At 52.7% G+C, this 12,961-nt stretch overlaps 1 protein-coding gene across 1 annotated transcript in view; it reads left to right on the top strand.

Moving 5' to 3' along the window:
* Window positions 1–12,961, top strand: part of ABCC3 (ATP binding cassette subfamily C member 3) — a 56,322-nt gene that overhangs the window by 40,430 nt on the left and 2,931 nt on the right. Inside the window, exons 24-30 of the mRNA XM_003131575.7 lie at window positions 722–921; window positions 1,053–1,179; window positions 3,019–3,120; window positions 8,420–8,566; window positions 8,721–8,879; window positions 9,473–9,639; window positions 12,328–12,522. Coding sequence (XP_003131623.5) covers window positions 722–921; window positions 1,053–1,179; window positions 3,019–3,120; window positions 8,420–8,566; window positions 8,721–8,879; window positions 9,473–9,639; window positions 12,328–12,522 — 1,097 coding nt within the window. The remainder of the gene's footprint in view (window positions 1–721; window positions 922–1,052; window positions 1,180–3,018; window positions 3,121–8,419; window positions 8,567–8,720; window positions 8,880–9,472; window positions 9,640–12,327; window positions 12,523–12,961) is intronic.

Below are 12,961 nucleotides of genomic sequence, written 5' to 3' on the forward strand. Positions count from 1 at the left end.
AACCTCCATATGCCAAGGAGGCGGCCCTAGAGAAGACCAAAAAAAAAAAAAAGAATAGGAAATTATCCTATTTTTGCAAATTTTGCAAAATTTTTTTTGTCTCTTGTCTTTTTAGGGCCACACTCATGGCATATGGAGGTTCCCAGGCTAGGGGTCACATCGGAGCTGTAGCCACAAGCCTATGCCACAGCCACAACAACACCAGATCTGAGCCACGTCTGTGACCTACACCACAGCTCACGGCAACACCGGATCCTTAACCCACTGAGTGAGGCCAGGGATCGAACCCGCCACCTCTTTTTTCCTAGTCAGATTCGTTTCTACTGTGCACGACAGGAATTCCCAAATTTTGCAAAATTTTGTCTGCGTGAATACATTTGATAGTGCCCCGAATTGGAGATAAGCATAGTCACTGACTTAGGAGGCAAAGCAAAATCAAGGCCATAATCTAAGCCCAGAGGTGAGGGGGTCAGGAGCTGGGAGAGAATCAGGAAAGGCTTCATGGATGAAGGGGCCTGGAAGAGTGAGCAGAGCTGACTAGAGAGAAAGGGTGGGATGAGGTCATGCAACCACATCAGGACCCCAAGTCTGAGGTTCTTTGGGTGTGGGGAGGGAGCAAGGGACTGAGACTGACTGGGAGGTGACTTCGATGGGTCCAGAGGGCAAACAGGACTGGGGCTCCGCAGTCCTGACCCCGAGCTCTTTCTCCATCCTCTGTCAGCGCTTCTATGTGGCCACATCACGGCAACTGAAGAGGCTGGAATCTGTCAGCCGCTCGCCCATTTACTCCCACTTTTCGGAGACGGTGACTGGCTCTAGCGTCATCCGGGCATATGGCCGCAGCCAGGACTTTGAGGCCATCAATAACGTTAAGGTAGACACCAACCAGAAGAGCTGCTACCCCTACATCGCCTCCAACAGGTCAGAAGCCCCTCCCGCAGCCCCTACTCCTCCAATTCCCACCAGCATCTCTAGGGAGAGATGCTCTTCCTTCTCCCTAAACAGCCCGCCTCTTACATCTGCCCCACTTCTGCCTTGCCCCATCCCCATAGGTGGCTGGGGATCCGAGTGGAGTTCGTGGGCAACTGCGTTGTGCTCTTTGCTGCTGTCTTCGCTGTGACTGGGAGAAACAGCCTGAGCCCGGGGCTGGTGGGCCTGTCTGTGTCCTATGCCCTACAGGTATGCAGAGGTCCAGGCCCCGGGACAGGGCTACCACCGGGGCAGAGGCCCCACAGGTGTCACAAGCATCTCCTGAGCACCTCGCTTTGCCCAGTATGGGGAGCTGCCACAGGTTCTGCTCCCTGGGGTTGTGAGCTCCCGGTAAAGCATGGAGAATAGCTCCCACCAGCCAGGGATAACACTGCAGGGTGCACGGATCTCAGCGGAGGAAGGAGCAAAATGTTATAAGAGCACAGAGGAGGTCTCTACCTCCAAGTGTGAGAGAAACTGTCATGGAGCTTGGCCCCCAAAGACAAATAGAATTGCCCTGCCCGGACACCTGATCTAGAGGTCAACCCTGGCAGGGGTCCTGAGGTAGGGAATCCTGGGTCCCCAGGGGTCCTGGGTCCTGGGGAACTGAGACAAATACACCTCGTATCACCTGCCTGTGGAGAAAGTACATGAGGGTGACCGGAGCCTGGGCTGCAGCCAGGTCACCCTGATATCAGCCCGTATTGTCAAAGAATTAAATAACTGCAAATGGAGTTTGTGCGAAGCAGGTCACATTTGCAGGGCCTCGGGTGACTCAAGTCTTAAATATTTTGGTAAACAAAGAACAATCCAAACAGATCAATTTTCTCAAACTTTAATGTGGGTATGAATCACCTGGAGATCTTCTTTTTTTTTTTTTTTTTTTTTTTTGGTATTCTTAGAGCCGCACTGGTGGCATATGGAGGTTCCCAGGCTAGGGGTCGAATCTGAGCTATAGCTTCCAGCCTACACCACAGCAGTGTGGGATCTGAGCCACGTCCGAGACCTATATCACCACTCACGGCAATGCCAGATCCTTAACCCACTGAGCAAGGCCAGAGATCGAACCCGCATCCTCATTGGGTACTAGTCGGGTTCGTTAACCTGTAGCCACGAAGAGAACTCAGAATGTGGATTCTGATCTTAACATGTGGATTTTGATACAGTAGGTCTGGGATGGGGCTCTGGCTTCTGCGTGACTATTAAGACTCCTTGATCTTGAATTGTGGTCCAGGGACCAACATCATCTATGAGCTTGTTCGAAATGCAGAATCTGGAGTTCCTGCTGTGGCACTGAATCTGACTGCAGCAGCCTGGCTCCCTACAGAGGTGCACGTTCAATCCCCAGCCTAGTGCACTGGGTTAAAGGATAGAGCCTTGCAGCCGGTGTGGCTTGGATTCAATTCCTGGGCTGGGAACTTTCATATTGCCACAGGTGCAGTCATAAAAGAAAGAAAGAAAGAAAAAGAGGAATTCCCATTGTGACTCAGCAGAAATGAACCTGAGTAGTATCCATGAGGGTTCAGGCTCAGTCCTTGGCCTTGCTTTGTGAGTCAGGGATCTGGCATTGCGGTGAACTGTGGTGTAGGTCGCAGACGCTGATTGGATCCCGCGTTGCTTGGCTGTGGCAAAGGCCAGCAGCTGCAGCTCTGTTTTGACCCCGAGGCTGGGAAATGCCATGTGCCATGGATGAGGCCCGAAAAAGCAAAAAAGAAAGAGAAAAAGAAAGAAAGAGAAAATGCAGATCTCACTTTGCACCACAGACCTACTGAATCAAAAGCTTCATTTTCACAAGTTTCCCTGGAATATTTTTCTTGTGCATATTAGAGTCGGAGAACCACTGGGCTGAGTGGCCCTTTGTTAAGTCTGCATTGTCCCCGCCTGAGGTACAGGTGTGATTTGCGCTTTGGTGGCACACCTCTGGCTTTGCCCAAGCCCACCTGGGTCACGGATGGGAGAGGAGCATAGTCAAGGAGGCTGAACTCCTCCCAAAGCCATTGCAGAGGGAGGGGCCCCCACCCCACTTATGACCCAGGCCCTTTTGGCTAGGTGACTTTGGCTCTCAACTGGATGATCCGAACGATATCAGACTTGGAATCTAACATTGTGGCCGTGGAGAGAGTCAAGGAGTACTCCAAGACAGAGACCGAGGTGAGTCGTGGGTGAGCCTGGAGCACGGGAGTCGAGAATAGCTGGGAGGGATGCTTGGGGGCCCTGCCATGCGTGTGCCCCCAGACCAGCTGTTCAGGTGGCTCTTCATTCATTCATTAAACAAGAAGCCCATGGGAGGAGCTACAGAGGATTCAGATTGAGCAAGACAGGGTCTGCCCTCCATGTGGTGCCAGCTAGAGCTCCTCCTTGGTCACTGCACTTTCTTGTCCCTGGGACCCTGAATCCCATGACCTGCCTCTGTCCCTCTGTCCATGAGTTCATCTAGCCTGGATGCCATGCTCCACCAGTGCCAGTGCTCTCTCTCAGTCATCCTCACCCCACTTGAGCCCGCCTGTCTACCTTCCACCACCTAAAACGTTGCTGGAAAAAAATCATTGATTTTACTCCAAGTTTATTTATTTATTTATTGTCTTTTTAGGGCCACACCAATGGCATATGGAGGTTTGCAGGCTAGGGGTCAAATTGGAGCTACAGCTGCCGGCCCATGCCACAGCCACAGCAATGCCAGATCCAAGCCACATCTTCGACCTACACCACAGTTCGAGGCAATGCCAGATCCTCAACCCACTGAGCAAGGCCAGGGATCGAACCCACAACCTCATGGTTCCTAGTCAGATTTGTTTCCGCTGAGCCATGATGGGAATTCCTGATTTTACTCCAAGTTTATGACCACACGCCACTGCTGGGTATTCCTACTTTGCTTCTCCAAGAAGCATATGTTCCACTTTCAGAAAATTCTGTTTTGGAGTTCCTGTTGTGGCTCAGCGGGTTAAGAATCCGACTAGTATCCGTAAGGATGCGGATTTGATCCCTGGCCTCACTCAGTGGGTTAAGGATTGCCGTGGCTATGGGCATAGGCTGGCACCCCTAGCCTGGGAACTTCCATGTGCCATGAGTGTAGACCCCCCCAAAAAAAAGAAATTTCTGTTTTGAATATTCTCTTTTATTAAACCTCGGCGTCCCCTTCTCCCTGTGCTCAGCCACAGACCTTGCCTAACCCTTCAATGAGAAAATAGGTTATAGGAGTTGCCCATTGTGGTGCAGTGGAAATGAATCTGACTAGGAACCATGAGGTTGCGGGTTCGATCCCTGGCCTCGATCAGTGGGTTAGGGATCTGGCGTTGCCATGAGCTGTGGTGTAGTTCGCAGGCAAGGCTGGTATCTGGTGTTGCTGTGGCTGTGGTGTGGGCTGGCAGCTGTAGCTCCAATTTGACCCCTAGCCTGGGAACCTCCATATGCCATTGATGTGGCCCTAAAAAGCACAAAAAAAAAAAGAAGAAGAAGAAGAAGAAGAAGAAAGAAAATAGGTTATAAAATGTGAACTTCCCTTGACTTTCTTGCTTCCAGACTCTCAAACCTGTGTCCCTTTCACCTTCTTCCTTTTTCTTTTAACAGGTAGTGTCCCTCCCTGTTTCAAAGTCCACTCCCTCCACCTCTATGAGTGGCCGCCCAAGGGCTTCACTTCCTGCATTACACCTTCCACCTGCTACCTCATCCATCTTGCTCCCTCCATACGCAAGAATATGCTTCCATTCTAGACACACAAACCAACCCTCCCTTTCCCCTGCATCCTGTGTCGCCTTTCTCTGCTCTCCTTTGTCGTGAAACTGGCTTTAAAATATGGCCTCCACAGGCTCTCCTCCAGCAGCAGGCATATGGCAGCTGTGGCATGGGTTCCGTCCCCATCCCCGCCTCATCACCCTTTAGCTTGTCTGCCACCTGCAGTCTGGTTTCTGGCCCCATCACTCCACTGAATCCACTCACCAGTGACCTGCCTGGTTCCAGACCAAGGGTCACTTTATTTTATTTATTTGTCTTTTTTATCTTTTCTAGGGCCACACCCGCGGCATATAGAGATTCTCAGGCTAGGGGTCCAATCAGAGCTATAGCCGCCAGCCTACACCAGAGCCACAGCAAGCGGGATCCGAACCGCATCTGTGACCTACACCACAGCTCATGGCCACGCCGGATCCCTAACCCACTGGGCGAGGCCAGGCATCGAACCTGCAACCTCATGGTTCCTAGTCAGATTCATTCACCACTGAGCCACGATGGGAACTCCCCAAGGGACACTTTAATTTATCGAATTCAACCTCTCAGCAACATTCAGACAAAACAACCCCTTGCTCCTTTTTGGAGGGCATTCCTTCACGGCTTCTGTGCTCCAAGCTCTTGCCCTGTCTGTCCCCACTGAGCCCCAACTCCACCTGTTCTTCCCAGCCTGGCCTCTCCTGCCCCAGGAGATCCCCTGTCATCCCCTCCCCTCCAACCTCTGGGATCTTCAAATTCTTCCTCTTAATGCCTAGTGTTCCCATTGCCCCCTCTATACCCATGATCCGGTCTCTGCACCTCAAAAATTCTGCCCCCAACCCTGTTGTCCATTCTTTGGACACTCAAGAGAGTGGTCTCTACTGGCTGCTTTGCTTTTTGACTGCTGACAGTCTGACTCCCCCATCTCAAAACAAGGGTTTGTCGGAGCTCTCTTGGGGTGCACCAAGTTAAGGATCTGGTGTTGTCACTGCAAGGGGCTTGGGTGGCTGTCGTGGCATGGGTTCCCTCCCTGGCACAGGAACTTCCACATGCTGAGGGTGAGGCCCAAACAAAAACAAAAACAAAACAAGGGTGTGTGACCTGGGTGTGAGCACACACATCCCCATTCTTAGAAGGCCCCTGGCTTAGAAGGGCCTCACACTGGTTTGATGCTCTGTGGTCACCACCTGGATATTTCTTTTTTTTTTTTTTTTTTTTTTTGTCTTTTTGCTATTTCTTGGGCCGCTCCCGCGGCATATGGAGGTTCCCAGGCTAGGGGTCAAATCGGAGCTATAGCCATGGGCCTACGCCAGAGCCACAGCAACGCAGCATCCGAGCTGCGTCTGTGACCTACACCACAGCTCACGGCAATGCCGGATCGTTAACCCACTGAGCAAGGGCAGGGACCGAACCCGAAACCTCATGGTTCCTAGTCGGATTCGTTAACCACTGCGCCATGACGGGAACTCCCCTGGATATTTCTAAATTACTTTTTTTTTTTGTCTTTTTTTGGGCTGCACCCATGGCATATGGAGGTTCCCAGGCTATGGGTCCAATCGGAGCTGTAGTCACCAGTCACAGCCACAGCCACAGCAACACAGGATCCAAGCCGAATCTTCGACCTACACCACAGCTCACGGCAACGCCGGATCCTTAACCCACTGAGTGGACCAGGGATCGAACCTGCGTCCACATGGATCCTACTCAGATTCATTTCAGCTGAGCCACAATGGGAATTCCCTAAATAACTTTTGAATAACGTGTTCATTTTGTGCTGGGACTCCCAAACTATGTAGTCAGTCCTGTCTCAAAGCCACCATCATCTTATGTCCAATTTAGTTTCACAGCCTCGTAACTTGTCTCCTTAGTTCATCCTCCGCTCTTCCTCCCCCACATAGCAGCCAGAGAGATCCTTTAAAAACACACCAAGTCACGCTATTCTTCTGTGCATGGCCCTACATCTCACTCAGGGTAAAAATATAACGTCCTTAAAATGGCCTGCAAAGTCCTACACGATGGGGCCATCCACTCCGTGTCTCCTACCTCTCGCCTTTGTCATGTGCTCCAGAACACACAGGCAGTTATTGGTTCTTGCTCTTCCCTCCGCCTGGCATGCCCTTCCCCCAGATATCTGCTTGGCTTGTTCCCTCGCTTCTTTCAGGTATTTATTTTATTTTATTTTATTTTATTTTATTTTATTTTATTTTTGCCTTTTCTAGGGCCGCTCCTGTGGCCTATGGAGGTTCCCAGGCTAGGGGTTGAATCAGAGCTGTAGCCGTCGGTCTATACCACAGCCACAGCAATGCGGGATCCGAGCCGCATCTGCGACCTACACCACAGCTCACGGCAACGCCGGATCCTTAACCCACTGAGCAAGGGTAGGGACTGAACCGCAACCTCATGGTTCCTAGTCGGATTCGTTAACCACTGAACCACAACGGGAACTCCATCACTTCCTTCAGGTCTTTCTTTAAATATCACCTCCTCCAGGAAGCCTGCTCTGACCACCCTGTTCAGAACAGCAACACCAGGCACTTCTCCACCCTCATCACCATCTGACATCATGGAGATTCGCTTATTTGTCAATTATATGCCGCCCTAGACTAGAATGGAAGCCTCATGTAGATGAGGGCTTTGGCTGGTTCACCATCGTGGCCCCACAACCTGTCACGGAATCATAAAGAATGGTGAAAAGGGGGAGTTCCTGTCGTGGCGCAGTGGTTAACGAATCCGACTAGGAACCATGAGGGTGTGAGTTCGATCCCTGGCCTTGCTCAGTGGGTTAAGGATCTGGCGTTGCTGTGAGTTGTGGTGTAGGTCACAGACATGGCTCGGATCTCGCGTTGCTGTGGCTCTGGCGTAGGCAGCTACAGCTCCGATTAAACCCCTAGCCTGGGAACCTCCATATGCCACGGAAGCGGCCCTAGAAAAGGCAAAAAGACGAAAAAAAGAAAAAAAGAAAAAGAATAGTGAAAGGGGGAGCAAGACCAGGCAGGTGGAGTGCGGGGTTCAAGGGGAATGGGGAGGGCACAGCTCTTTGAGGGATAACGTCAGAAGGATAAAGAGAAATAAATAAATACAAACAAACCTGGGCGTTCCCATTGTGGTTCAGCGGTTAACAAATCTAACTAGCATCCATGAGGATGCAGGTTCGATCCCTGGCCTCGCCCAGTGGGTTAAGGATCTGGCGTTGTGCTGTGAGCTGTCGTGTAGGTCGCAGTTGTGGCTGGGATCCTGGTGTTGCTGTGGCTGTGGCGTAGGTCAACAGCTACAGCTCTGATTGAACCCCTAGCCTGGGAACCTTGACATACCACGGGTGCAGTCCTAAAAAGCCAAAAAAGAAAAAGACAAAAGAAGGATAAAGAGTCCTTGAGGGAGTTTCCATTGTGACTCAGCGGGTTAGGGACCTGATGTCTCTGTTAGGATGCGGGTTGGATTCCCTGACCTCGCTCAGTGGGTTATAGATCCAGGGTTGCCGAGGTCGTGGTGTAGGCCGGCAGCTATAGCTCTGATCTGACCCCTGGCCTGGGAACTTCCATATGCCATGGTGTGGCCATGAAGAGGGAAAAAAAAAAGTCATTGAGCCACAAGGTTGGGCCATAGGAATACCAGGGGCGCCCCCACCCCACACCCTGACCTTGGTAGGTGAGGATGGTGGGGGCCTAGTGCAAGAGGGAGACTGAAAGTGGGGATGGGGGTGCTGGGGAAAAGGTACCCCCTGATGCAGAGCCTGTCTTCCTCTGGCCAGGCCCCCTGGGTGGTGGAGGGCAACCGCCCACCAGCAGGCTGGCCCCCGCGTGGCGAGGTGGAGTTCCGGAATTACTCTGTGCGCTACCGGCCGGGCCTGGAGCTGGTGCTGAAGAACCTGAGTCTTCAAGTGCACGGTGGTGAGAAGGTGCGTGGGGTTGGGTTTGTGCCTGGGGAGCATGAGCCTGTGAGCACCCAGCCTGGACGTCGGTCGGCTCGGCCTCCCAGGGAAGTCCTGAAGACGACCAGCCCTGCTGACCACCCCCCAGCCTCCCCCCTGATGGCACCCCCACCCCCTCCAGGTGGGCATCGTGGGCCGCACTGGGGCTGGCAAATCGTCCATGACTCTCTGCCTGTTCCGCATCCTGGAAGCTGCGGAGGGTGAAATCCGCATCGACGGCCTCAACGTGGCTGACATCGGGCTCCACGACCTGCGTTCCCAGCTGACCATCATCCCCCAGGTGCGAGCCCAGTGTGGCCTGGCCACACTGACCAGTGACCCTGGGGGCAGGCCCAACCCCTGTCCTGTAGCTTGAGGTTCAAGACTGGGACCTCTACCTGGGAGGCTGGAGAGCAGGACAGCAGGAACGGAGCCACAGAGCGTCCACCTGTTGTGGGTCTGAAAGAGTCACATGTCCCCGACTTGATGAGACCTTGCCCTCTGACACCCTGGGCCGGCAGAACCACAGGCCCCTCCAAGCACCCTGTCCCCCGAGGCGCTCTATGCTGGCCTCCTTGTTCCATAGCTCTGACTTATGTTTCACTTTTTCCAGCTCCTTTAGGGTATTTTTTTTTTTTTTTTCTGCCAACTGGGCACTTTGGAGTCAGATTAGCAGCTCAGGTTTCTACTTTCATGGAAGACTTTGCGATTGGCAAAGTGGAGGTTTATCACTTCCCTGCAGGCGTTTTTCTATCTCCCTGGCCATTGCCTCCCTCCTGGAGGGCTGAGGACTGTAGGAATGCCATCCATCCCTTTCTTGTTTCCTGGCCTCGGGGCCCACTGCTCCTTGTGGGGCCTGAGCTGCCTCCCCCTGAGGCCCTGCTTTGTCCCCAGGAACCCATCCTGTTCTCGGGGACCCTGCGTATGAACCTGGACCCCTTTGGCACCTACTCGGAGGAAGACATGTGGCGGGCCTTGGAGCTGTCCCACCTGCACTCCTTTGTGAGCTCCCAGCCGGCAGGCCTGGAATTCCAGTGCTCCGAGGGTGGGGAGAATCTCAGGTAACTACCGGGAGAGGGTGGCTCAAGAATAGCACTCTGCTGGGCTAGAGGATGTAGCATCAAAGGACACAGAATCCTGCCCTCCCGACTCCAGCCCCTCCTTGCCCTCCCGCTTCCATCTCAGCTGGCATGAACTCAAGGGATTTTTTTTTTGGGGGGGTGTCTTTTTAGGGCCACACCCACAGCATATGGAGGTTCCCAGGCTAGGGGTCCAATCAGAGCTACAGCTGCTGTCCTGTATGCCACAGCCACAGCAACACCAGATCTGAGCCGCGTCTGTGACCTACACCACAGCTCACGGCAACACCAGACCCTTAACCAACTGAGCGAGGCCAGGGATCGAACCCACAACCTCATGGTTCCCAGTCGGATTCGTTTCCACTGCGCCACGACAGGAACTCCTCAGGGGAATTTTTTTTATATTGAGTGTATTCTGTGTGCCCAGCACTGTGCACACTAACTCTTTCTTTACACAAGCCCCAGAGATAGTCCATGGTCCCACTTCACAGATGCAAATACTGAGGCAGGGCCAAAATCACATAGATGGGAGATTTCAACCAGGTCTGGGAGATTCCAAAACTCTCTTCGGTCCTCTCTTGTGAGGTGGTCAGTACTGTGCTTGGCCTGAGGAGGGGGGTGTGGACTGAACCTGTGGAAAAGATAAGCAGAAACCTACTGTGCTTTGGAGAAATCTTATATATTTCCTGAGGTGGATGCAATCTTGTCTGTGGTTTAGAACTGAGCAAAGTAAGCACGGTAGGCCTTTCTTTGCTTCATTATGGCCCCAGATTTTACGTCCCCAGTCCCTGGGCCATGTATCAGGGAGGGCCAGAGTCACTTCTTCCTGAGTCCAAAGGCTTGAGATACTTATACCTGTATTAGCTGTGTGATTTGGGGCAAGTTGCTTAACCTCTCTGTGCCTTCTTTTCCTTCACTCTCAAATGGTGATAATAACATTCCCATAACTTTTAGGACCATGTTGCCCAATAAGGATATAATGTGAGTCACGTGTGTAATTAAAATTTTCCTAATAGCCACATTAACAAAAGAAACGGATGAAATAAAATTTAATCGTTTATTTTATTTAGCTCCATATATCTAAAATATTATCTTTTCCACATATCACTGATATAAAATTATTACAAATATCTTACATTTTTTCCTATTAAGTTTGAAATTGCGTGTGTATTTTCACACTTACAGCACACCTCAATTCAGACTCGCCACCTTTCAAGTGGTCAGCAGCCACTTGTGGCCAGTGGCTATCATTTGGACAGAGCCGTCTCAGGGTCACTGTGATAAAGTGGAAAACCCTTAGCCTGGATACACTCCTGAGAAATTTAGCCCTTCTTATTATTCCGCTCAGTCCCTACCCATGGACTCTCTCCAGACCTCAAAAACAAAAACAAAAACCTGTACATTTGCTCAGCCCTTAATAATGTTCAAGGCACGCTGGCCTCCACTATCGCCTTTCATCTTTACTGCAGTCCGAAATGAGGCTCCAAAGTATAAAGTTATTTGCCCAAAGCTGCTCAGCTAGCAAGGGGTGGGGCAAGGACTCAGGGAAGTGGGGGGTTTTGCCCCGAACCTTTCCTTGCTGCATCATAGACACTGGCGGGACGCCCCTGTCTCCCCAGGCAGCCCTGTAAGACGGAATGTGCACTTACACAGCCCCGTTGTGGTGGCTGATGGACACGCCTAGGCTTCCGGACCCTGTGCCCTATAGCTGGGTTTTGGTCCCTTCTCCTATCCCTGTTTGCCATCAGCGGTTCCCCCAGAGCCACCCCTCCATCCCCGCAGATACCAGGACCCGAGACAGGGACCCACCCCCCTCCTCCCTCACTGTGCTTGTAGCCACTTTAAATCTAACCTGTGTCCTGTGCCAGTCCCACCATAAATCAGCCCTGAGTTCTATCTGGCGGCTCGTTCTGCTGCCAAAACCTTCATTAGTTGCGGGAATGGGCCGGGGAGAGAGCCTGGCCTTCGCTCCGGCTGCGGTGACTCACCCCTTAGGGAAGGGCCAAGGTATTTGTCCTTGGGTGTGGGGGTGCTGCCGCCTCTGTGGTTGGGAACACAGCCTCACTTTGTTCTCGAGCTCTGGCTTCCAAGGCAGGAAGTTAAAGGTATGCAGCCCGCCCCTCCTCCACCTGCCTAGTGACCAGACACCGAAGAGTCCCTCAGGTCCTCCTCTGCCCTGTCCCTTCCTCGTTCCAACAACAGAGCCCTGGCCTATATTCCCCATGGGGGTGGGAGATGACTGCATTGTGTGATATTAGGCTCAGCAAGATAGCAGGAGGCACGGAAATATCCAGGAAGAGTCATTGACGTGCGTTCTTACTAAGGTGTAAATGACTAATTGAAGCAGAGAAACATAGTGACACGAGTTGAGGAGCGATGACGGGGAAGAAGGCACAGAAGGAGGAGGCCAGGGGTGCCAGAGACAGACTGGGGATTTCACAATGTTGTTACATACTGGCTCTGCCCCCAAGGCCCCTCATTATCCCTGTGATGTCCAGACCTCAACTCTGGGTTCCAGGAGTCCTGGGCTAAGGCAGAAATGGGAGAAGTCAGACCGAGAGCCAGCCCTGGGCCACTGGGAAGGAGTGGAGACAGAAACAATTGGGGAGTGAGGCCTGGGGGCAGGTTGGGGGCGCCCAGCTGGAGATGCCTTACCTTTCCCATTCTCAGCGTGGGCCAGCGGCAGCTCGTGTGCCTGGCCAGAGCCCTGCTTCGTAAGAGCCGCATCCTGGTTTTAGATGAGGCCACAGCCGCCATCGACCTGGAGACGGACGACCTCATCCAGGCCACCATCCGCACCCAGTTCGAGGCCTGCACGGTGCTGACCATCGCGCATCGGCTCAACACCATCATGGACTACACCAGGTGGGGCACGGGAACCACCCGGGGGGGACCTGGTGGGGTGGCCCGGGCCATAGAGAGGTGGCAGGCAGATGAAGGACATCTGGTTGTGTGGGTATGGGACCATTTGTGGGATGGTCTAGGGTATGGGGGGAGTGCAGAACAGAGGGGGTTAGCTGGGCACCGGGGGCACAGTGATGTTTTCTGAAGCCCAAGGGACACTTTGGTGTTACCAACATGTGGGGGGGCACGCTGGGGCTCCCTAGACATAGTCCACTTTCTCCCAGCCTCTTATTAATGCTATGAGGTGAGGGGATCCAGATCCATTGGGCCAAATCCCATCCCCACCCTGTGAGGTGGGTGTACAGACTAGGAAGCCACTGAGGAAAGGTCCCTGCCTTGATGGGACCCTGATGGCACCATGTGGAGCAGATGTTTTGTGGTGGAAAAACTGAGGAGTCTC

The sequence above is a fragment of the Sus scrofa genome, chromosome 12 (genome assembly GCF_054392235.1).
Source record: "Sus scrofa isolate SSC_HxYL_T2T_F1_AM1 chromosome 12, Sscrofa_HxYL_maternal_Yorkshire_Landrace_v2.0, whole genome shotgun sequence".
Classification (NCBI taxonomy): Eukaryota; Metazoa; Chordata; class Mammalia; order Artiodactyla; family Suidae; genus Sus; species Sus scrofa.